The sequence below is a fragment of the Oncorhynchus tshawytscha genome, linkage group LG16, assembly GCF_018296145.1.
Source record: "Oncorhynchus tshawytscha isolate Ot180627B linkage group LG16, Otsh_v2.0, whole genome shotgun sequence".
Classification (NCBI taxonomy): Eukaryota; Metazoa; Chordata; class Actinopteri; order Salmoniformes; family Salmonidae; genus Oncorhynchus; species Oncorhynchus tshawytscha.
In genome coordinates, this window is record NC_056444.1 from 25,791,282 (window position 1) to 25,814,586 (window position 23,305).

The following is a 23,305-nucleotide window of genomic DNA, read 5'->3' on the forward strand; positions in this document are numbered from 1 at the left end:
GATGGTCAGATATATTTATTAAATATGGTTCTTTCCACAGGCAAGACCCAACCAAAAAAAACAAAAACATGTTTAAGAACAAAAATAGGTGACAGGTTTGAATCCTGAGCAGAAGGCCTCAGACACCCCCACGTCTCTCAAAAAAGAAAAGCATGAGGGGTATGGGTTTATTTCTTTGTCTCATAAATCCATCTTCTAGTCATTCATTGACAAGGGTTAAAGCAGACCAATGCATTTTCTATAGTCTCGGGTAGAGGGGGGCGCTCTGTACAGTGTAGTATTAGGTGTTTTACAGTGTGCATCTACGTCGATATGTTACAATTCATCTCTGATATGAGTGAGGCATCACAGAGCCCGTCTGTCGATGTTGGTGAGGCTCTGAAGTATAATTATTAAGTACTTTACTTTTTTACATTGTTCATTTACAATTGATTTCTTTGATTCGTTCAAAAGGAAGCATGTCATTAGGTGGCGGGTTGATTTCCGTCTGTCATTCAGACAAGGGTAGTTACACAAATGCTCCTTTTCCTCTGCCATCCCTCCTCCTCTCACCAATAGGAAGTGAATCGATGTTATATACACATGACATAGGTTCATGGTGAAGTTCTAACTAATCTAAATTATGGTTTGCAGTGGTCAGGACAGATTTCAACGCAGACTGCTTTGTCACAGCTGATGGGCTAGGGCTTGTCCCTCCCTCACCAGACAATCAAAACAAAAGAAGCACCAGAGGTGTTGGTAGAGATTTCACATTTCAAGAGAGAAAAATGTCAACAAAAAAAATAAACATCTGCAAAATAAGAAAAGGACAGCCTAAAGCATCAAGGTTGGCATGGCAGGTAATGTGTTGCTGACATACTAATAGAACTTGGACTGGCATGGTGTGGGGTTTACTACCTATAGGAGAATGTGGACTGGCATGGTGTGGGGTTTGCTATCAATGGAAGAACTTGCACTGGGGTGGGGTTTGCACTGCAGAAGGTTATCGCAGGTTATTCTATTTGACCGTCAATGGCACAATACCACACTATAGCTCAAGGGAGCTGGAACACCTATGCATCCTTGCACAAAGATGATGCATATGACCTTGTAGGGTTTCAAGGTGGGATATCCACTGCGTAACACTAACAATCATTGTCCCTTCAGAAGGCTGCTCAGTTACTTAGCTACTAAGTCTATGAGTAAGAAAATTTCATGGCAAGGAAACATTGTGATTTTACAGCATTTTTGGACATCTTTTGCTGAATACATGAGCATTCATTTAGTGGGTAGCAACTAGCACGAGGAAGCACTTCTGGTACTGACATTTCTGTTGTATGCATGTGACATACAGATCAACATTCTTAGCAGGGAAAGTCAAGTAACTAATCAATTTACTATCCCAGAAAGGGAGTTTGTGCACCACACACACTTGCAAAAAAATGTAATAAAAAATGGCCACAGGAGATCGATACATCCATAACTAAATGTCTTCTTTTCATTTTGTGTTTATTTCTCTCCATTAGTAGCAACTGCTTTGCTTCGGGTGAACATACAGCATTTGAGACAAAGGCTATATAATCTCCCTCTCAAAAAAGAAAAAAAGAACATTACTTAATAAATTAAATAGGCAGGTAAATGATAAGAGTAGCAAGGTGCAGTGCCATGGCAAAGCATAGCTTTAAGTGCCAGTGATAAACCTGCCACTGCAGCAGAGACCTAGAATCCCCCAACCCCAAACCACCAGTCACAACATGTCTCTCAGAGCTGGTGTACATAAACTGACAGTAACAAACACCCATCGGGGTCCTAGAATTCAAAAGTATAGAATCTCTATGCAAGTACCATTCTATCAGGCAACTACTACCACAAAAAAAATACAAGGTGGGGGGGGGTGGGGGTCCCATTAACTCATTCGTAAAATGGAACCACTTATTTGATCCATGTCCTCTTCTGAAGCAACAAACCCGTGTAGGCTACACACAACCACGGAGTAAAAACTGATGACCGTCCTCTCCTTGAGTCATGTTCTCACAAATCTCAACAGTAAAGGCTGTTGGTTCTTGACTCAAGCCCAGAAAAAAAGTAAGCGTTTCCTTGTAGCCGACAGCGCCAAGTTTACACATAATCCAAGGTACAACACGACTGGATAATCTAACGTGAAGGTACCATCCACTCATCCAGACTTTAAAGGCCCAGTGCAGTCAAAAATGTGATTCTTGTTTTTATGAATATACATCTCCACACTATGAGGTTGGAATAATATTGTGAAAATTATAATGCCCTTTTAGTGTAAGGGCTGTTTGAAAAGAACGGCCTGAAATTTCTGCCTGTTTTGGTGGGAGGGTTTTGGCATTCCATGGTGACGTCACCCAGCTGTAAATGGGTTAATAGACCACTAAGTTCCAAACCCCTCTGCAAATAACAGCCATTTACAGTTTCCGAACTCGAACCACGCCCAGACAGTCCTAGTGAAATTCTTCCTTGCGAAATTGCTCTTTGCTAAGAAGCTATTAGTTTGTTTTAAATTTAAAATGATTAAAACAATATCACAGTAAGGTACTTAATTGTTACCCAGAAATGATTTGATATAGAGATAAAAACAGCTGCATTGGACCTTTAATCACCATACTCTTATCTTGGTGCAGAGTTGGAGGGGACTTGAGACAGGGCTACCGAATACTGGTTTTTATTCAACGACAATACTGACAGGCTGATGGGTAGCTGGCTTAAGTTGATAGGAGTGGATGTGCAGTTGGGGTTGGAGGCAGTCTTCCTCTTTTCTGGAGGCAGCCATGCAAGCGCAGCACAATCACAACTACAGGTCCAAAAAAACCCAGGCACCGGACCAAACACTACAATCACCCTTAAAAGCTCTATAAAACTAGAGCCATAAGTTATGGTTCAACTATAAAATCCTCTCCACGTTTTCAGTCTCCTTTTAAAAACCAGCCAAAAAGGGGAGAAAAAAATTATAATCATACATAGATTTTTCAGTTTTTAAAAGCGGAGGAAAAGCTGAAATTCTTGCATATTTTAATGGGGTATAGTATAAGGGGGATTGCTAAAATGAAGTTGTGAATCAAGATTTGGTTTTTAAAATGACAAAATAGCTTATGTACATTGGTAGTTGTGTGCAATGTTTCATTTGTTGTTTTACATGGCTGGATACACTGTGGTAGAGAGCGAGACATCTTTCTCTACTCTTGGCCAAATCCTTCTGTTTCCTCGATAGCAAAGAGCAGCTTCTCCTTCAGCTGTTCAAAGCTTTTGTACGGGGGCAAGTCCAGCCTGTTAAAGCTGAAGAAAATAAGCAAAAATCCAGTAATTGAGTTTGAAAGCAAAACAAGAAACAGTCATTGTATTCAAGTATGACATGATTTACACCCAACACATTATTATTTGACATTGAAACAACATTCATTGATTTGATTTACAAGCAGGATGTTGCCGTGGATCTGGACCACTCACCAAGTGTGACTCCGAGGGAGCCAAGTGTCTTTTCCGACCTTCTCAATGCAGAACTTCTGGGGCCCGTTACTACCTACAGAGACAGAGAAAGATGGTGAACAAAATAAATCACTGCAAATACTTGAACTAAATAGCCCTTTCCCCCAGTACTACCTACGTTCTCCACAGAAGAGGGTAATTAACAAGCAAGCCTTCTCCGAGCCAGAACGGCACATAGATAAATCCTGACTAATTGTTCAACCCCATATCGATGGACATGAAGGTTAGTCGTAGGTGTGTCACTAACCCATGAGCTCAGCGAAGCCCCCTAGAGGCAGTCTGCAGGTCCCCGTAACAAATTGCATGAGTCTCAGACGCACCTCGTTGTCCACCTCCTTCACCAGCTGTACACACACAGACAGACGATTAACACTGCGACAACATACAACATCCTTACCAACATACCTGTACAGAAACATATGGGAATTCAGGGCAGGTAGTGTCCAAATCACTAAGGACTTAAAATGCTCCACACACACAGTCGTGAAGGCGGCGTGACAGCACCTTTTCCCCTTCAGCAGGTTGGAAAAGTTTGGCAAAAGGTCCTACAGCTGCACCATTGAGAGCATCTTGACTGGCTGCGTTACTGCTTGGTATGGAAACAGCACCACCCTTGATTGCATGGCACTACAGAGGGTGGTGCGGACAGCCCAGTACATCACTGGGGCCGAGCTCCCTGCCATTCAGGACCTCTATATCAGGCGGTGTGAAAGGCCCAAGCCAGACCGTTCACTCTGCTTCTGCAAAGCAAGTGGTACCGGTGCATCAAGTCTGACACCAACAGGCTCCTGAACAGCTTCTATCCCCAAGCTATAAGTCTGCTAAATATCTAACAAAATGGCTACACGGATTATGAGAGTTGACGATTGTATTTTATTTTTAGACTGTAAACACACCCACAGGGCCCGACACAATGACACTCCAGCACACACACATTTATACTGACTCTACACACAATCATATATGCTGCTGCTGCTACTCTGTTTATCATATATCCTGATGCCTGGTCACCTTACCTCAATACACATCTACCTCTGGCACTCCAGTATCCCTGCTCATTGTAAATAGTATGCTTGCCTACTTTCTCATGTTGTTATTTTTATTCATCTTGTGTTTTTGTATGACCTTGTTATTTTCTTGCATGACATTGTTATTGATTACTGCATTGTTGGGTTTAGAGCTTGCAAGAAAGGCATTTCACTGAAAGGAAAGGCCGTCGCGGAGATTGAACCCATGACCTTGGGTGATTGGATGTACCTACCTGCCAGAACCAGATGATCTGCTTACTGTTCCTGGTGTAGTGGCGATACACAGTGTTTCTCTGCCAATCCTGTAGGTCCACCTCCTGCATGCCACACAGCATCACCTCAAGCTCCTTCTCATCAAAGTACTGGAGCCACTGCAGAGGCACCACCTCGTTGAAGCCGTCCAGAAAAGCTTTGGTCTGGCCCTCCACGCCGCGGGAGAACCGCCACTCTGCCATCAACCTGTAGGAAACATGATGTAGTGACAGTTATGATTATAAGGATGAGACCCTAAGCAGCCTCAGGTTTGAGCAATGTAAGGAATGCAAAGATGACAAATATTTAGCTAGTTGATATCAGGCCAGTTTAGGACACAGATTTAGCACAGTCCTGGATTCAAAAGCTTGTTCAATGGAGAATATCTATTGCAAGTACCTTGAAGCAAAAAAATCCATTATAACAGCAGTAAGATTAGCAAAATGAGGATGTACGTCACTAAGCGGCAGCACTATTATCACCATGTTAACATCATACTAAAATACATGGGCACAATTGCTCATCGCATATCATTGGATGCCTGTGTCGCCGTGAACAAGCTGCTCTGTGATCGGTCCGTCACTTCCTTACCCGATGTACTCCTCTTTGTTCTCCTCCGTCACCAGGAGGTCGCTGCCGTCAGGCTTCAGGTCATGTGATGTGAGCTTCCCCAGGATCTCCATGTCCACAGAGAAGTACATCTCTAGGCTACACTCCTCGATGTTGTTATCCCTGTCATGAAGGACAAGCACCATTATATATAGCACATCTCTAGACCACACTGCAGGAAGTTATTATCCCTGAAGTGAAGGACCATAGACTCAAGGCTCTCAGGTTCAATGTTAAGAGAGAAATAAATCTCTAGCCCCACACTTGTCTATATTGTTTGTCCATGGAGATGAGAGAGCACCACAGTGTACGCTGGCTAGCACAGGACCAATGTTGATTTCCTCGATGTTGTTATCCTTGGAGAGACAGGGAGAACGTTATGGACTAACAATGTAGTAAGCAGGCGTAAAATAAAACGCCTGACCTGGGCCCCCACATCCGGTTTTCAGGGAAAAATACTATCAAGGTGATGCTGTATCCCTGAAAACTGGATGTTTTACGGTTTCTTCTGACCCGCTACGGGTGGCTCAGGAATAAACTAAGTACATCTCTAGACCACACGGTTGTTACCCCTACACAGGAGAAAATTGCTTAGGGGTTTGGTAGTCAATGATTAAAATGGGTAATCACCTTCCTCATATAGAGTTGCACCCCCTTTTGCCCTCAGAATAGCCTCAATTCGTCAGGGCATGGACTACAAGGTGTCGAAAGCTTTCCACACGGATGCTGACCCATGTTGACTCCAATGCTTCCAACAGTTATGTCAAGTTGGCTGGCTGTGCTATGGATGATGGACCATTCTTGACACACAAAGGAAACTTAAGCATGAAAAACCCACCGGTGTTGCAGTTCTTGACACACTTGAACCGGTGCGCCTGGCACCTACTACCATAACCTGTTCAAAGGCACTTCAATATGTTGTCTGGTCTGTTCACCCGCTGAAGGGCACACATACACAACCCATGCCTCGGCTTAAATTCTTCTTTAACCAGTCTCCTCCCCTTCATCTACACCGATTGAAGTGGATTTAACAAGTGGGAGCATAGCTTTCACCTGGATTCACCTGTTCAGTCCATGTCACAGACAGAGCAGAGTCTTATGTTTTGTACACTCAGTGTACAGTGCATTCAGAAAGTATTCCGACCGTGACCATTTCCACATTTTGTTACGCTCCAGCCTTATTCTAAAATGTATTAAATAAAAACATTTCTCAGCATTCTATACACAATGCCCCATAATGACAAAGTGAAACCAGGTTTAGAAATGTTTGCAAATGTATTAAAAAATAAAAACAGAGTTTTTCAGACCCTTTGCCATGAGACTCGGAATTGAGCTCAGGTGCATCCTGTTTCCATTTATCATCCTTGAGATGTTTCTACAACTTGATTGGAATCCACCTGTGGTACATTCAATTGATTGGACATGATTTGGAAAGGCACACACCTGTCTATATAAGGTCCCACAGTTGACAGTGCATGTCAGAGCAAAAACCAAGCCATGAGGTCGAAAGAATTATCTGTTGAGCTCCAAAACAGGACTGTGTCGAGGCACATATCTGGGGAAGGTTATTAAAACATTACTGCAGCATTTAAATACCCAAGAACAGTGGCCTCCATCATTCTTAAATGGAAGAAGTTTGAAACGACCAAAACTCATCCTAGAGCTGGCCGCCGGCCAAACTGAACATTCGGGTGAGAAGGGCCTTGGTCAGGGAGATGACCAAGAACCCAATGGTCACTGACAGAGCTCTAGAGTTCCTCTGTGGAGATGGGAGAATCTTCCAGAAGGACAACCATCTCTGCAGCACTCCACCAATCAGGCCTTTATGGTAGAGTGGCTAGACGGAAGCCACTCCTCAGTAAAAGGCACATGACAGCTCGCTTGGAGTTTGCCAAAAGGCACCTAAAGACTCTCAGAACATGAGAAACAAGACTCTTTGGTCTTTTGAAATCAAGATTGAAGTCTTTGGCCTGAATGCCAAGCGTCACGTCTGGAAGAAACCTGGCACCATCCCTACGGTGAAGCATGGTGGTGGCAGCATCATGCAGTAGGGATGTAATCGCTGCCAAAGGTGCTTCAACAAAGTACTGTATAAAGGGTCTGAATAATTATGTAAATGTGATATTTTCATTTTTGCTTTGTCATTATTGGGTATTGTGTGTAGATTGATGAGGGGGGGGGGGGAAATGTATCAATTTTAGAATAAGGCTGTAACGTAACAAAATGTGGAAAAAGTCAAGGGGTCTGAATACTTTACGAATGCACTGTATATGCCAGTTAGCAGATGCTTTTATCCCTGTGCGAATGGAACCCACAACCTTGTGGTTCCTGGCCAGGACAGGTGACGAGAGCGGTAAGTCTGCCTACCTGATCCAGATCAGAGAGTTGTAGAACTCAGGGTCGATGGACTCCAGGTCTTTGATGATGAGCTTCTTGTTCAACATGCGTTTATAGAATGGCAGAGAGAAGCCTGTGTCGATGAACTTCCCGTGGAAGAGAGCCTGTGGACAGGAGAGAGAGACCAGGAATGTTCACATGATTCTGCTGAAGGAGTGTGTGTGTGTGTGTGTGTGTGTGTGTGTGTGTGGTGTACCATGGCTATGAATCGTCCTATAAAGCAGAAGTAGGAGAGGTGATCAGGGTTGATGGTGGAGGCTGGGTTTATCTGCAGACAGTAGTTACTCTTGCCAGCGTACTCAAAGAGGCAGTACATGGGGTTGAGCACCTCGTGGGATAACAGGAAGAACCACTCTCTGTGGGAACAACGCGAGAGAGTCAGAAGTGAAGACTGGCAATGGAAAAAAAAAAAAAGATCTGGGACATATAATTTTACTGTGCATGTTTCTTTCAAACACGTCTGGAATAATCTTACTGACAGGCATATGGTTACAGAAATGGCCTAAAAGACTAAAGGGTGATTATCAGTGTGTGCAACTGCGATGTGAGTGGTTGTGACAGACCTGGCTAGGCCACCGTAGTCCAGTCCCTCTTCTCCTCTGAAGATGACGTACAGTCTCCTCCTCAAGTCGTAAGGCTTCAGGGCCATAATCTGGAAACACAAATAATAGCATTAGCCTACAGAGAACAAGCCACTAAAAACATTTTACCCAGAGTGAAATGTGGTTTGCAGGCAGGGGTAATACAGTCCATAATATTAAAACACAATCATCATCCTGCAACTTATCACATGTAATCATACAATTGTCTTACTTTGAGTTGCACAAATGATATAGTCAGTGAGGAACAATGTGACATGCCATAAGGAACTGTACGTGTGTTTGTGTGTTGCTGTCTGTGTGTCTCCTGTTTATTATTTTCTTACAACCGGTTCCACACAGACAAAGACCAACTCTTACTTGTTGGAAAGAGTCTTCGAACAACGTCTGCCTAGACACGGTGATCTTAACATGGCTGGGGAGTGCGTTGGACTGGAGAAAGAAAGAAAAAGTGGCTGTGATATCAAAACGTGACTGGAATGTGCAAAACAACCATCCCTTCATCCAAACTAAAACAATCCAAACAGAAGAACATAGGGAGCATAATAATACCTGACAGAGGTAGCGGAAGTGTGCTAGTTTCCACCTGAAGCTGCGCTCGTACGCAATCTGTGGGCCTTTGGTGCTGAGGAGGGAGTGGCAGAGGTCAGGGACACAGTAACAGGATAACTAATCATCATCATGTGGCCAGAAGAATTGTTTGATGAAGCCATAATGAACTGGAAAAATATCCAAAAAGATCTTAGTGATTCAGAGATGGTGGTTTTCTTGAATATGTAAATTAAACAATAACAAGCAGAGAGGTTTGCTGCTCCTTGCATCACAAGACACCGTAACTAATGACTGTTTTATGAGCAGCTGCTCTTAAACAGGCCCAGTCTGTCATAAGTACAGCCCCCCCCCCCCCAAAAAAAAAAAATCAAGAGTTCAGTCCACTACTTACACAGAGGACTTCCCTGTGCGCGGATCACTGAAGGTGGTGGTCCGAGTGTTGTGATCTACGAAGTAGCGGACGCCCTCCCGCGTGTATCGGATCTCCCAACCCTGAGGAAGAGGGTCCTCATTCTGGAGCCTGGAGAGAGGGGGGTGAGAGACAGAGCGAGAATATTAAAAGGGGAGAGCGAGAGAGAGAGCGAGAGAGAGAGCGAGAGAGAGAGCGAGAGAGAGAGCGAGAGAGAGAGCGAGAGACAGAGAGAGAGACAGAGAGAGAGACTCTACTAATTTCTGTTTTTGTTAGCTACTATCAGATCAATATGGCAGGACATGGCGTTGCCACAGAGCTAGCAGGGCTCACCCTTGTGTGCGGGGATCTTCCCACTGTGTTGTCTTGGTGCTGTGGTTGACAAAGTACACCCGGTCGTTGGAGTCCACACGTCGCTCTGGGAGGGGGGGGACAGAACGGTTTAGCTCACGAATCAACATGCAAGTAGAGAGAGAGAAAGAGAGAGCTGGTAGTCCAAGCCACCAAACTACCAGGTGTGAAACAGGAAAGAGACTCTGGGGGTATGCTAATTTGGTATAGAGCAGACCTAACCCACTATTAAATTAGTCAAAACATGAACATTTTACATTACAAGGAAATGATCTCAGAGAAAAATGTCCTCATGTGTGCTACCTATATCCCCCCAATAGAATCTCCATACTTTAACGATGATAGCTTCTCCATCCTAGAGGGGGAAAATCAACCATTTCCAGGCCCAAGGACATGTACTAGTCTGTGGCGACCTAAAACCAGCATTCCCACCCACATATGCCCCCTAGACGCAACATAACCAACTAAACGTGTCATAACTCCTGCAGCTCTGTTGGACGCTGGGAATGTACGTAGGCAATGGTAGGCGTCGAGGGGACTCCTATGGTAGGTACACATATAGCTCATCTCTTGGCAGTAGTATTGTAGACTACTTTATCACTGACCTCAACCCAGAGTCTCTCAGAGTCTTTGGCCTGGTTTGCTAACTACCTCTCAAAGAGTGCAGTGTATAAAGTCAGAACATCTGCAGTCTCAGCCACTGGCTGTCACCAAGGGTGTACCCCAAGGCTCGATCCTAGGCCCCACACGCTTCTCAATTTACATCAACATAGCTCAGGCAGTAGGAAGCTCTCGCATCCATTTATATGCAGATGACAGTCTCATACGCAACTGACCCCACCCCGGACTTTATGTTAAACGCTCTACAACAATAGCTTTCTTAGTGTCCAACAAGCTTTCTCTGCCCTTACCTTTTGTTTTGGAGTTGTTCAAAACAAGGTTAATGCGGTTTGGCAAGAAGAACACCCCTCTCCCCACAGGTGTGTTTACTACCTCAGAGGGTTAGACCTTGAGGTAGTCACCTCATACAAGTACTTAGGAGTATGGCTAGACAGTACACTGTCCTTCTCTCAGTACATATCAAAGCTGCAGGCTAAAGTTAAAGCTAGACTTGGTTTCCTCTATTGTAATCGCTCCTCTTTCACACCAGCTGCCAAACTAACCCCGACTCAGATGACCATTTTACCCATGCTAGATTACGAAGACATAATTCATAGATTAGCAGGTAAGGATGCTCTTGAGCGGCTAGATGTTCTTTACCATTCGGCCATCTGATTTACCACCAATGCTCCTTATAGGACACATCACTGCACTCTACACTCCTCTGTAAACTGGTCATCTCTGTATACCTGTCGCAAGACCCACTGGTTGTTGCTTATTTATTAACACCCCCCGAGCTATCTACTGCAGCACTCATCCTCCACATTCAACACCCGTGCTGCCAGTCACATTCTGTTAAAGGTCCCCAAAGCACACACATCCCTGGGTCGCTCCTCGTTTCAGTTCGCTGCATCTAGCAACTGGAACGAGCTGCAACGAACACTCAAATTGGAGAGTTCTCAATCTCTTCATTCAAATCATGGACACTCTTACTGACAGTTGTGGCTGCTTTGCGTGATGTATTGTTGTCACTACCTTCTTGCTCTTTATGCTGTTGTCTGTGCCCAATAATGTTTGTACCATGTTTTGTGCTGCTACCATGTTGTCATGAGTTGCTGCCTTGCTATGTTGTCGTCTTAGGTCTCTTTAAATCAAAATTTGATTTGTCACGTGCGCCAAATACAAAAGGTGTAGAACTTAGTGAAATGCTTATTTACAAGCCCTTCCCTACTTACTAACCAAGAGTGTTGTCTCGCTTGTCGTGATGTGTGTTTTGTCCTATATTTATTTTTAAACCCAGCCCCTATCCCCACAGGAGGCCTTTTGGTAGGCTGTAATTTTAAACAAGAATTTGTTCTAAACTGACTTGACTAGTTAAATAAAAAAGAGCATTCAGTCAGTCCACTGACACCCATCAGATCAGAGCAAAATCACACTACTTGAACAGAGCTTTGCTCAAACATAAGGCATCAAAGCCAAAGGAGCTAAATAATACACTGCTCAAAAAATAAAGGGAACACTAAAATAACACATCCTAGAGCTGAATGAATGAAATATTCTTAAATACTTTTTTCTTTACATAGTTGAATGTGCTGACAACAAAAAATCATGCAAAAATTATCAATGGAAATCAAATTTATCAACCCATGGAGGTCTGGATTTGGAGTCACACTCAAAATTAAAGTGGAAAACCACACTACAGGCTGAACCAACTTTGATGTAACGTCCTTAAAACAAGTCAAAATGAGGCTCAGTAGTGTGTGTGGCCTCCACGTGCCTGTATGACCTCCCTACAACGCCTGGGCATGCTCCTGATGAGGTGGCGGATGGTGTCCTGAAGGACCTCCTCCCAGACCTGGACTAAAGCATCCGCCAACTCCTGGACAGTCTGTGGTGCAACGTGGCATTTTTTATTTTACCTTTATTTAACCAGGCAAGTCAGTTAAGAACAAATTCTTATTTTCAATGACGGCCTAGGAACAGTGGGTTAACTGCCTGTTCAGGGGCAGAACGACAGATTTGTACCTTGTTAGCTCGGGGGTTTGAACTCGCAACCTTCCGGTTACTAGTCCAACGCTCTAACCACTAGGCTACCCTGGTGGATGGAGCGAGACATGATGTCCCAGATGTGCTCAATTGGATTCAGGTCTGGGGAACAGGCGGGCCAGTCCATAGCATCCATGCCTTCCTCTTGCAGGAACTGCTGACACACTCCAGCCACATGAGGTCTAGCATTGTCTTGCATTAGGAGGAACCCAGGGCCAACCGCACCAGCATATGGTCTCACAAGGGTTCTGAGGATCTCATCTCGGTACCTAATGGCAGTCAGGCTACCTCTGGCGAGCACATGGAGGGCTGTGCGGCCCCCAAAGAAATGCCACCCCACACCATGACTGACCCACCGCCAAACTGGTCATGCTGGAGGATGTTGCAGGCAGAAGAATGTTCTCCACGGCGTCTCCAGACTGACACGTGCTCAGTGTGAACCTGCTTTCATCTGAAGAGCACAGGGCGCCAGTGGCGAATATGCCAATCTTTGTGTTCTCTGGCAAATGCCAAACGTCCTGCACGGTGTTGGGCTGTAAGCACAACCCCCACCTGTGGACATCGGGCCCTCATACCACCCTCATGGAGTCTGTTTCTGACCGTTTGAGCAGACACATGCACATTTGTGGCCTGCTGGAGGTCATTTTGCAGGGCTCTGGCAGTGCTCCTCCTTGCACAAAGGCGGAGGTAGCGGTCCTGCTGCTGGGCTGTTGCCCTCCTACGGCCTCCTCCACGTCTCCTGATGTACTGGCCTGTCTCCTGGTAGCGCCTCCATGCTCTGGACACTACGCTGACAGACACAGCAAACCTTCTTGCCACAGCTCGCATTGATGTGCCATCCTGGATGAGCTGCACTATACCTGAGCCACTTGTGTGGGTTGTAGACTCCGCCTCATGCCTCCACTAGAGTGAACGCACCGCCAGCATTCAAAAGTGACCAAAACATCAGCCAGGAAGCATAGGAACTGAGAAGTGGTCTGTGGTTATCACCTGCAGAACCACTCCTTTATTGGGGGTGTCTTGCTAATTGCCTATAATTTCCACCTGTTGTCTATTCCATTTGCACAACAGCATGTGAAATTGTTTGTCAATCAGTGTTGCTTCCTAAGTGGACAGTTTGATTTCAAAGAAATGTGATTGACTTGGAGTTACATTGTGTTGTTTAAGTGTTCCCTTTATTTTTTTGAGCAGTGTATAAAAACAATGCTATAGATAGATTTCCACACTACTCTATCAAAAAACAAAATTGGGCAACACAAATTCAATACCTTCTAGACAATTTCCTGGACAAAATGACTCACTAATAGTGAAGGTGTAACTTGGCAGTAAACCTAAACAGTATATTTGACCTCTCAGCTTCCTTATCAAATCTAAAAATGTCAAGACAACCTAAGAAAATTAACATCAATGACAAATGGTTTGATGAAGAATGCAAAAACCTAAGGATGTTGAGAAACAGATCCAACCAAAAACAGAGCCACAGAAAACCTGAGCCTACAGCTTCGCTATGGTGAATCACTAAAACAATACACCACGGGGAAAAGAACAGCACATCAGAAAATCAGCTCAATGTAATTGAAGAATCCATTTATTTATTTTCCCTTTTGTACTTTAACTATTTGCACATTATTACAACACACAATGACATTTGAAATGTCTATATTCTTTTGGAACTTTTGCAAGTGTAATGTTTATCTATTTCACTTGCTGTGGCAATGTAAACATATGTTCCACATGCCAATAAAGCCCTGATATTGAATTGTGAGAAACAGACAGAGAGAGAACAGGAGGAACTACAACAGACAAGACTGCAAATAGAGGACAAGAGGTGAATGTACAAAAAGAGTCCGAATATGCATGGAGAAAAAATATACAAGATCATTTCAGTATCAATCTTGTACATCTGGCCACAAACCAAGCCAAGATAAACCATGATGAAATCCAAAAGGTGATAGACAGTGAGCCAACTATGGAACAACCTCACTACAGATCAAATAGTGAACACAGTGGGTCCTAAATTGAGAACATCACAAATTCAGAACTGAACTTACCCCAACCAGGAGGCAGCGGTCCCAGAGGGTCGTTTTCTGCCGACATCATGGAAGCCTGGATGAACCGTGGAATAGAGATCACATACACGTCCATAAAGCACCGATAGAGAAGGAACAAAGGGAAAATAGTCCAAATGAGATGATTTCCCAACTAAAGTGAGTAACTGAGCAGTTCGCTAGCCGGCCATCAGCAAAATGCTGACTACATCAGATCCCTCCATGGTAGTCAGTCAGTGTAGAGTGCTTATCATCGTCAGAGCAGATGAGATTACAGGAGAGTTCAAAGGGTTAGGGGAGCCCAGTGAAACCTCTCAAAGCACTACATCAGAGGTGTCATCGTTGGCTATAGGGACCAGGACTGAGTGATCACTAACACTGAGTGATGTGAGGACATGGGGTGACTACAGACATGTCTATCGGTAAGATTAAGATTCACTCATGTCTGAGCCTTTACAAACAAGTAATCAATGATATAATTTATTTTAAAAGGCTGATTAAATGAACACATGGATATGCATACAAAAAGTGAAAAACTAGATTTGTTTGACATAAAAGCCAGGAGTTCTCCTGTAGCTTCAGACCAGAGGCCTTTCTGGTTTGTTTATGCTGCTGAGTAATTGGTTGATGATCATTCTGAGAATAATGTGAAAACATATTCTATAATTTGCTTGGCAGATTAACATTTAGCTGTTGGCAGGGACCCTGGGTTTATTCGATGGGCCAGAAAGGTCAATATGAATATGTTACACTGAACTGACATTTGCTCTTCACAAAACAGAAGTGTATCGGTTGCCTACAACTGAGAATTTTATTTCCTCTTAAAATACAAATCTTCAATGTAGCTAACAACTTAACAGAGCTTAAAGAACTACCCAGAAATGCTCATAGCTGTAACCACGTATATTGACTCTGGGGTTTGAGTACTTATCTAAATCAAGATCTATTAGTGTTTTATTTTTCATACATTTTCTACAAATGTTAGAATTGTTCTTCCACCGACATTTAATCCCACTTTGTAACAACAAAATGTGGGAAAAGTAAAAATGGGTTTGAATACTTTCTGAAAGCACTAATATTTCCTATCCGCCACGTTCTCTGACATAGCCAACAAATTGGTTTCTGGGGGCAGGAGGAAGACGAGGTCCCTACCGAGTAGAGGTATCTCTGGTTGAACTGGTGCATTGCCCCCTGGAGCTGGCTGCGCTGGGACTGCCATGCCTCAAAATTACGCACTGACTCCATGGTGGGCCTCTGCCACGTGGTGGTTCTGGTGTTGTGGTCCACATAGTAGATCCTGCCTCGGTCATCCACACGCCTTTCCCAACTGAGAGAGCGCGAGAAAGTATATTTACTATTATATGCCATTTAGCAGCAGCTTAGTCATGTGTACATTTTTCACAGATAGAGACAGAAGACCAATATGCAATGTCCTACTATAAGGGATCGAAAAATAACAGATGTCAGAGATCAGATCTTGGTAACATGCTGACATTGTGTTAGTCAACACAGCGCAAATAGCCATCTTACTGACCCTGGCGGGAGTGGCTGTGGTCTCTCCCATGTTGTGGTTTTAGTGTTGTGATCCACATAGTAGGTTCTTCCATGGGGATCCTTCCTCTGTTCCCACCTACAGAGCAATACACATGGTCACAAGACCGGATAACAAACACTCACAGATATTAAAAACGACTGACACAGGTACAGCACAAACAGTTAAAAATCCAGTGAGACGTCACTTACCCAGGGGGGAGGGGGTCTGAAGTGCCTGCGTTGGGGGCCTGTTGTCTGGGCTTCGCCTCATCTGCCCCACTGGAGCCCCCTGCTGCCTCCACAGTGGAACTGGGGGTGGAGGAGGCTGGGGCTGCCTGGCCCGAGGCTGAAGAGGAGGAGAAGGGGGGAGCAGCAGCACTGTCATGCTCAGTGGAGGGAGCCTCTGTGGTGGGTTGAGGGGGAGAGGGACCAGTTGTGGAAGTGAAAGCTGGGTTGGTGGCTGGAGCAGGGCCAGAGGTGGCTTCGCTGCAGTCCTCAGGGCCGTCTGCAGGGGGCAGGGTCTCGTCTGTGGAGGGGGCAGGAGCAGCGGCCTCACCTCTAACTACAACTATAGAGGGAAAGACAATTGAAAAGGTGTGAAAAAGAGCAAGGGGAAAGGACAACAATCGGTGAAGAAAAGAGATTCGACAGCAGTGTTAAAGGTATCAAAAAGAATAAACATTTGTTTTGATGAAACATTGAATTTGGCCTTATGGCTATTAGCCCATAGAAACGCATTGAATCCTATATCTGAGAAATAGAAAAAAGACCAAACCACTAGTTTACGCCAATTGGAGTAAATTAAAAAAATTAAGTGTTTACACACACACACACAGACGTGTGTATATGCAAAAAAAAAAATTGGGGATTAGAAGTGATGCAGACAATTAGATTGTAGCTTCCATCAATCTGCAATATTAAAGCTGATCTACCTCCTGAAATAAAATACCAGGAAACTACTGCAGTTTCCATTTTATTTTTTAGATGTATTTAACCCTTTATTTTAAGCAATAATATACATTTCCATTCATTTTTTAAAAAGTGGTACCCGGCTACCTTCAGATTAGTCTTGTGGGCGTCCTTGAACAAAACAACCGATATGTACGTGCTCATGAGAGAGTCTTATAAGTGTGTCAGATCGGCTGTACCGACTTCAGACGAGTCCCGTGATGCTTGTGGGGGTGGGGGTCGTATAGCAAAGCAGAGAACCCCATCATGTTCATGAGTCCCCATATGTTCGAGTCTCAAAAATATATTTTTTTAAAACATGCAAAAATTTAATTGATTTTACGGAGTTAAAGTTCATGAGGAAATCTGTCAATTTAAATACATTCATTAGGCCCTAATGTATGTATTTCACGACTGGGAATACAGGTATGTGCATCGGTTGGTCACAGATACCTTAAACTAAAAAAAATGGGCCTCAGGATCTCTTCACAGTATTTTTGTGCATTCAAATTGCCATCGATAAAATGCAAATTGGGTTTGTGATCTGTGGTCTACGCTTGCCCATACCATTGCCCCGTGGCGGTGTTCTCTGTTCACGTTGACATAAGCAAACCGCCCGCCCACATAACACCATTCACGTGGTCTGCGGTTGTGAGGCAGGGGTACATTCCTGCAGTCAACATGCAAATTGCACGCTCCCTCAAAACATCTGTTGCATTGTGTGACAAAACTGCAAATTTCAAAGTGGCCTTTTATTGTCCCCAGCAGAAGGTGCACCTGCGTAATGATCATGCTGTTTAATCAGTTTCTTGAAATGCCACACCTGTCAGGTGGATGGATTATCTTGGCAAAGGGATAAATGCTCACTAACAGGGATGTAAACAAACTTGACACAAAATGTGGTAGAAATAAGCTTTTTGTGTATATGGAACCATTTCTGGGATATTTTATTTCAGCTCATGAAACCAGCACTTTACATGTTGCGATGATATTTATTTTCAGTGAGGTTTGTAGAACAAACCATTCGGACGCTGAAGACACCTTTCACTGCAGATGTGGAAGGGCGACATTGGCTGATGCAGTGATTGAGACGCAGCTCATGCAAAAAAAAAACATCTCTAGCTTAAAATGAAGGACATCGGGGCGTGGACATCGACTCTAAGGGGTTAAACAATGATTCCAATGAACTACCTTGCTATGGTTCAAACCTTACTCCAACCATTGTCTGAGAGCCTAGCTAACCATATTCCCCCTCTCCACTGTGGCTTGCCGAAATATGTAAACTTAAATCACTGCTCTCCTCGGTGTCTGGCTGATCCCTCCTAGGGGCTTTCTTAGAGCCAGAGGTGCTGACAGGACAGCAGCAGAGAGGGATTACAGGCTGATCTAAATGAATCCATTCTGTTCCCTTGGATCAACTCAACCATGAACAAGGCTAGAATAAAACAGTAGGGAAATTAGCTCTGCAGCAGGCCAGCTATGTACACTGCAAACGTCAGGATATTTAATATGGATAAAGACTTGCTAAAAGGGCAAAAATTCTGTATTTTGCTATGTCCCACTGGGCACCCTCTGTGACTTCTAGGAAGAGTACGTTTTCACCATCATTGTAAAGCCTTAATCATTCCTAGAGATTAATATTTACTTCATGTGATTAATTTTAATGTAAAATAAATAAACAGGTCAATTCTGTTACGTGAACTGAAATCTCACTTTAATATGGTTTAGCATTTTTTAAAGAAACATTGAACATCTAATAAGCAGTATTTAAACATTAAAGTGACCAGTGACTCCATGTCTATGGGCTAGTATATAGCTGTTTTTCAGTCTCTCTATCCCAGCTTTGATGCACCTGTACTGACCTCGTCTTCTGGATGGTAGCGGGGTGAACAGGCCGTGGCTCGGGTGGTTGATGTCCTTGATCTTTTTGGCCTTCCTGTGACGTCGGGTGCTTTAGGTGTCCTGAGAAGGCAGGCAGTGTACCCCTGGTGATGCGTTGGGCACACTGCCTGCGCCACACGAGCCACCCTGTGGTTGCGGGCAGCGCAGTTGCCATACCAGGCAGTGATACAGGTCAACAGGATGCTCTCAATTGTGCGTCTAAAACGTTGTGAGGGTCTTGGGGGCCAGGCCCTTCACCACACTGTCTGTTTGGGTAGACCATTTCAGATCGTCAGTGATGTGTACGCCGAGGAACTTGAAGCTTTTCACCTTCCCCCTGAGGTCCCGTTGATGTGGATGGGTGTGTGCTCCCTCTAAGGTTTATTGAAGTCCACAATCAGCTACTTGGTTTGTTGACGTTGAGGGAGATTATTTTCCTGGCATTACTCTGCCAGGGCCCTCACCTTCTCCCTGTAAGCTCTCTCATTGTCAGTGATCAGGCCTACCACTGTTGTGCCGTCAGCAAACTTAATGATGGTGTTGGAGTCGTGCTTGGCCATGTAGTCGTTGCGCATTTTGGAAGCTGTTATTTTCTGGATCAAATGCGCCAAATAAATTGACATTTTGGATATATATGGACGGAATTAATCAAACAAAAGGACCAATTGTGATGTTTATGGGACATATTGGAGTGCCAACTCGTCAAAGACAAGGCATGTTTTATATTTTATTTCTGCGTTTTGTGTAGCGCCTGCAGGGTTGAAATATGCTACCCTCTTTGTGTACTGTTGTGCTATCATCAGATAATAGCTTCTTATGCTTTCGCCAAAAAGCCTTTTTAAAATATGACATGTTGGCTGGATTCACAACGAGTGTAGCTTTAATTGAGTATCTTACATGCGTGATTTAATGAAAGTTAGATTTTTATATCAATTTATTTGAATTTGCCGCGCTGCATTTTCCCTGGTTTTTGGCCAAGTGGGACGCAAGCGTCCCATATACCATAAGACGTTAATCGCAACCGACGTCGCGGCACCGCAGCCTTGTGAATTTTGACCTGTTTAAAAGGTCTTACTCACATCGGCTACGGAGAGAGTGATCAGTCATCCGGAACAGCTGGTGAACTCATGCGTGCTTCAGCTTATTCCCATGAAAACTGATTGAGATCAAATGGTTGGTATGCATATACCGCATAGACATTTCACCTGTAAAACTTTGTGTTTTTGTCTTACAGTAACGTTATACTATATTATACTATTATTCTGTAAAGTACAATACTGGAATCATTATGTGAGATCATGCAGCCATTGCAGAGTAGCCTGTTCTCTATGTGTAAAGTAGAGCATATACACATTTGCAGAAGGTGATATACACATGCGCAGGAGCTTACAAAAAAAGTAAGATCTGCAGACAGACTACTTTATTTGGCACCTAATAAAAAAGTATAAGTACCTATTAAGTTGAAGATGTGCGCTTTCTGACAATGTTACAATTCTGTGAAATAAAGTTAATTTTTCACTAAGTTACAGTTCCCAAACAGAACTAAATTTGTGGACCAACCCATATAGAGAAGTTTGGATTTTTGGGATGTCAAAATCAATAAGGGACAGTTTCTTAAACTAAAAGTCACTTCAATGTAGAATCTCTATTAAGCAGGCTTTATTTTTAGTCTTACTACAACAGTGACAACATGTTTTTCTCAGCATGACATGTGGGTGAGTGAACATAACCCATTGGTAGAAAAACTATGGATAACTCCAGAACTTCAATATTCAAATGAGGTGCTACTCTCACCAGTACTATTGGCTACGTCACTGTCGGTGGGGGCGAGGTTGGGCGTGGGCTTGGGGCTGGCCGTCTGGTGGGTCGGGGAAGACGCTGCATCGCCGTTGACAACAGGGGCAGGGGCAGGGCCGGGGCTGGAGTCGCTGTGGACAGAGGAGGTGGAGGGACCCTCACTGTCCACCCCGTTATAGGTGGGAGCACACCCCGTACCATTCACTGAGCTGTAGGATTAGAAGTTTACAATTGTAATCTCTGCATGTGAATTGAATATTTGATATGAAGGTAATGTTTACAGTGCATTTGGAAAGTATTCAGACCCCTCGAGTTTCCACATTTGTTTACGTTACAGCATTCTTTTTAGCCCCTCAATCTAAACAGAACACCCCATAATGACAAAGAAAAATCAGATTTAGACTTTTTTATATTACATAAGTATTCAGATCCTTTACTCAGAACATAGTTACATACTTCGGTATGACGCTACTAGCTTGGTACACCTGTAAAGTGGTCTTGTCTGTGTGCTTATGGTCGTTGTCCTGTTGGAAGGTGAACCTTCACCACAGTCTGAGGTCCTGAGCAGGTTTTCATCAAGGATCGCTCTGTACTTCACTTCGTTAATCTTTTCCCTCGATCCTGACTAGTCTCCCAGTCCCTGCCACTGAAAAACATCCACACAGCATGATGCCGCCACCACCATGCTTCAACGTAGGGATGGTGCCAGGTTTCCTCCAGACGCAATGCTTGGCATTCAGGCCAAAGACTTCAATTTTGGTATCAGACTAGAGAATCTTGTTCCTCATGGTCTGAGTGTCCTTTAAGTGCTTTTTGGTCAATTCCAAGTGGGCTGTCATGTGCCTTTTACTAAGGAATGGCTTCCGTCTGGCCACTCTACCATAAAGGCCTGATTGGTGGAGTGCTGCAGAGATAGTTGTCCTTCTGGAAGGTTCTCCCATCTCAGAGGAACTCTGGAGCTCTGTCAGAGTGACCATTGGGTTATCGGTCACCTCCCTTCTCCCCCAGATTGCTGAGTTTGGCCTGGCGGCCAGCTCTAGGAAGAGTGTTGGTGGTTCCAAACTTCTTCCATTTAAGAATGATGGAGGCCACTGTGTTCTAGGGAACCTTCAATGCTGCAGAAACTTTTTGGTACCCTTCCCCAGATCTGTACATCGACACAATCACGTCTCGGAGCTCTACGGACAATTCGTTTGAATTTTGCTCTGACGTGTACTGTCACCTCTGGGACCTTATCCACACGCACACTCCTTTCCAAATCATGTCCAATACATTTTATTTACCACAGGTGGACTCCAATCAAGTTGTAGAAACAACTCAAGGATGATCTATGGAAACAGGATGCACCTGAGCTCAATTTCAAGTCTCACAGCAAAGTTTATTTTTACATAAGTATTTAGAGAGTATTTCTGTTTTATATTTTTTGCAAGTTTTATAAAAACCTGTTTTTGCTTTATCATTAAAGGGATTGTGCCTAGATAGATTTTTTTTAAACTATACCATTTTAGAATAAGGCTGTAATGAAATAAAATGGAGGAAGTCAAGGGGTCTGAAAACTTTTCGAATGCACTGAAGGTAGTACAAAGAGACTTCACAAAAACTGAAACTTTTTCAATAAACCGTGAAATAAATATCAAGTAAAATATCAGTACAAATAGATAGGGCTGGGCAGTATACCAGTATTGATAAATGGACCAGTTTGAGTTTTTCCTTAACCTTTAAAATGTAATTTCAATGTTTGGTTTGTTAAATGTGATACACAACTCCGGTGTTTAGAGTTTACCCCATTTGATACTGGAGTCCTCTCCCTCCTCCTGCATGCCGCTAAACACACCAAGCCGTACCCCGTTACTCAAGGAGAAAGCAGTTGCGTGACCACAGAGCCACGGACACTGCCATTCACTTAGCATGGTCAGATGAATGCAACTATGTTGGTAACATGCTGCTTTCAACAAGCGTTCAAAAATTACACAAACTAACAGTGTATCCTACGATCAGCAAACTACTGTCTGCTTGTTTGTCTTTTCTGTTAGTTTGTCTTTTCTTAGCAAGGTGCTGCCACTATATTACAATTGGAATCACTATATTTTCATGATTTCAACAGTTCAATTAACTAGGCCTAGATGTTTTGCCCATATCATACTGCGTGGCAGAGTCTACTTGACTATTTTTGTTTGGAGTTGAATTGAACAGTATAAAATTTAAAAAAATTGAGAAAACTGATTTTCAATGGGGCTATCACGTATGTGTTGCAACCCTAGGATCATGAACTACTCAAAGCATTCTTCCAACGTTTATTTTTGAAACATAAGATACCATTTAAAAAAAAAAAATTATATATATATATATATATATATATATTAGAATCCTCATATATACATATTAATTAGAATCCTCATATATACATATATATATATTAATATTAGAATTCTCATATATATATTTTAATATTAGAATCCTCATATATATATATTAATATAAGAATCCTCATATTTATATATTAATATTAGAATCCTCATATATATATTAATATTAGAATCCTCATACATATATTATAAGAATCCTCATATATATATTAATATAAGAATCCTCATACATATAAGAATCCTCATATATATTAATAAGAATCCTCATATATATTAATATTAGAATCCTCATATATACATATATATATATTAATATTAGAATCCTCATATATATATTTTAATATAAGAATCCTCATATATATATAAGAATCCTCATATATATATTAATATTAGAATCCTC

The 23,305-nt window shown here is 43.1% G+C and overlaps 1 protein-coding gene across 2 annotated transcripts in view; it reads right to left on the reverse strand.

The window, feature by feature from the left end:
* LOC112215571 (NEDD4-like E3 ubiquitin-protein ligase WWP1) overlaps window positions 1–23,305 on the reverse strand; it is a 60,425-nt gene continuing 37,120 nt past the window's right edge. For both annotated transcript variants that reach the window (XM_024374696.2, XM_024374697.2), the window contains exons 7-23: window positions 20,537–20,748; window positions 16,124–16,481; window positions 15,915–16,010; window positions 15,533–15,707; window positions 14,384–14,438; window positions 9,669–9,753; window positions 9,318–9,446; window positions 8,927–8,999; window positions 8,735–8,806; window positions 8,339–8,427; window positions 7,972–8,131; window positions 7,746–7,879; window positions 5,361–5,501; window positions 4,751–4,976; window positions 3,737–3,833; window positions 3,451–3,523; window positions 1–3,279 (exon numbers count right to left, since the gene is read on the reverse strand). In XM_024374696.2, coding sequence (XP_024230464.1) covers window positions 3,180–3,279; window positions 3,451–3,523; window positions 3,737–3,833; window positions 4,751–4,976; window positions 5,361–5,501; window positions 7,746–7,879; window positions 7,972–8,131; window positions 8,339–8,427; window positions 8,735–8,806; window positions 8,927–8,999; window positions 9,318–9,446; window positions 9,669–9,753; window positions 14,384–14,438; window positions 15,533–15,707; window positions 15,915–16,010; window positions 16,124–16,481; window positions 20,537–20,748 — 2,275 coding nt within the window. In that variant the 3' untranslated portion in view covers window positions 1–3,179. The remainder of the gene's footprint in view (window positions 3,280–3,450; window positions 3,524–3,736; window positions 3,834–4,750; window positions 4,977–5,360; window positions 5,502–7,745; window positions 7,880–7,971; window positions 8,132–8,338; window positions 8,428–8,734; window positions 8,807–8,926; window positions 9,000–9,317; window positions 9,447–9,668; window positions 9,754–14,383; window positions 14,439–15,532; window positions 15,708–15,914; window positions 16,011–16,123; window positions 16,482–20,536; window positions 20,749–23,305) is intronic.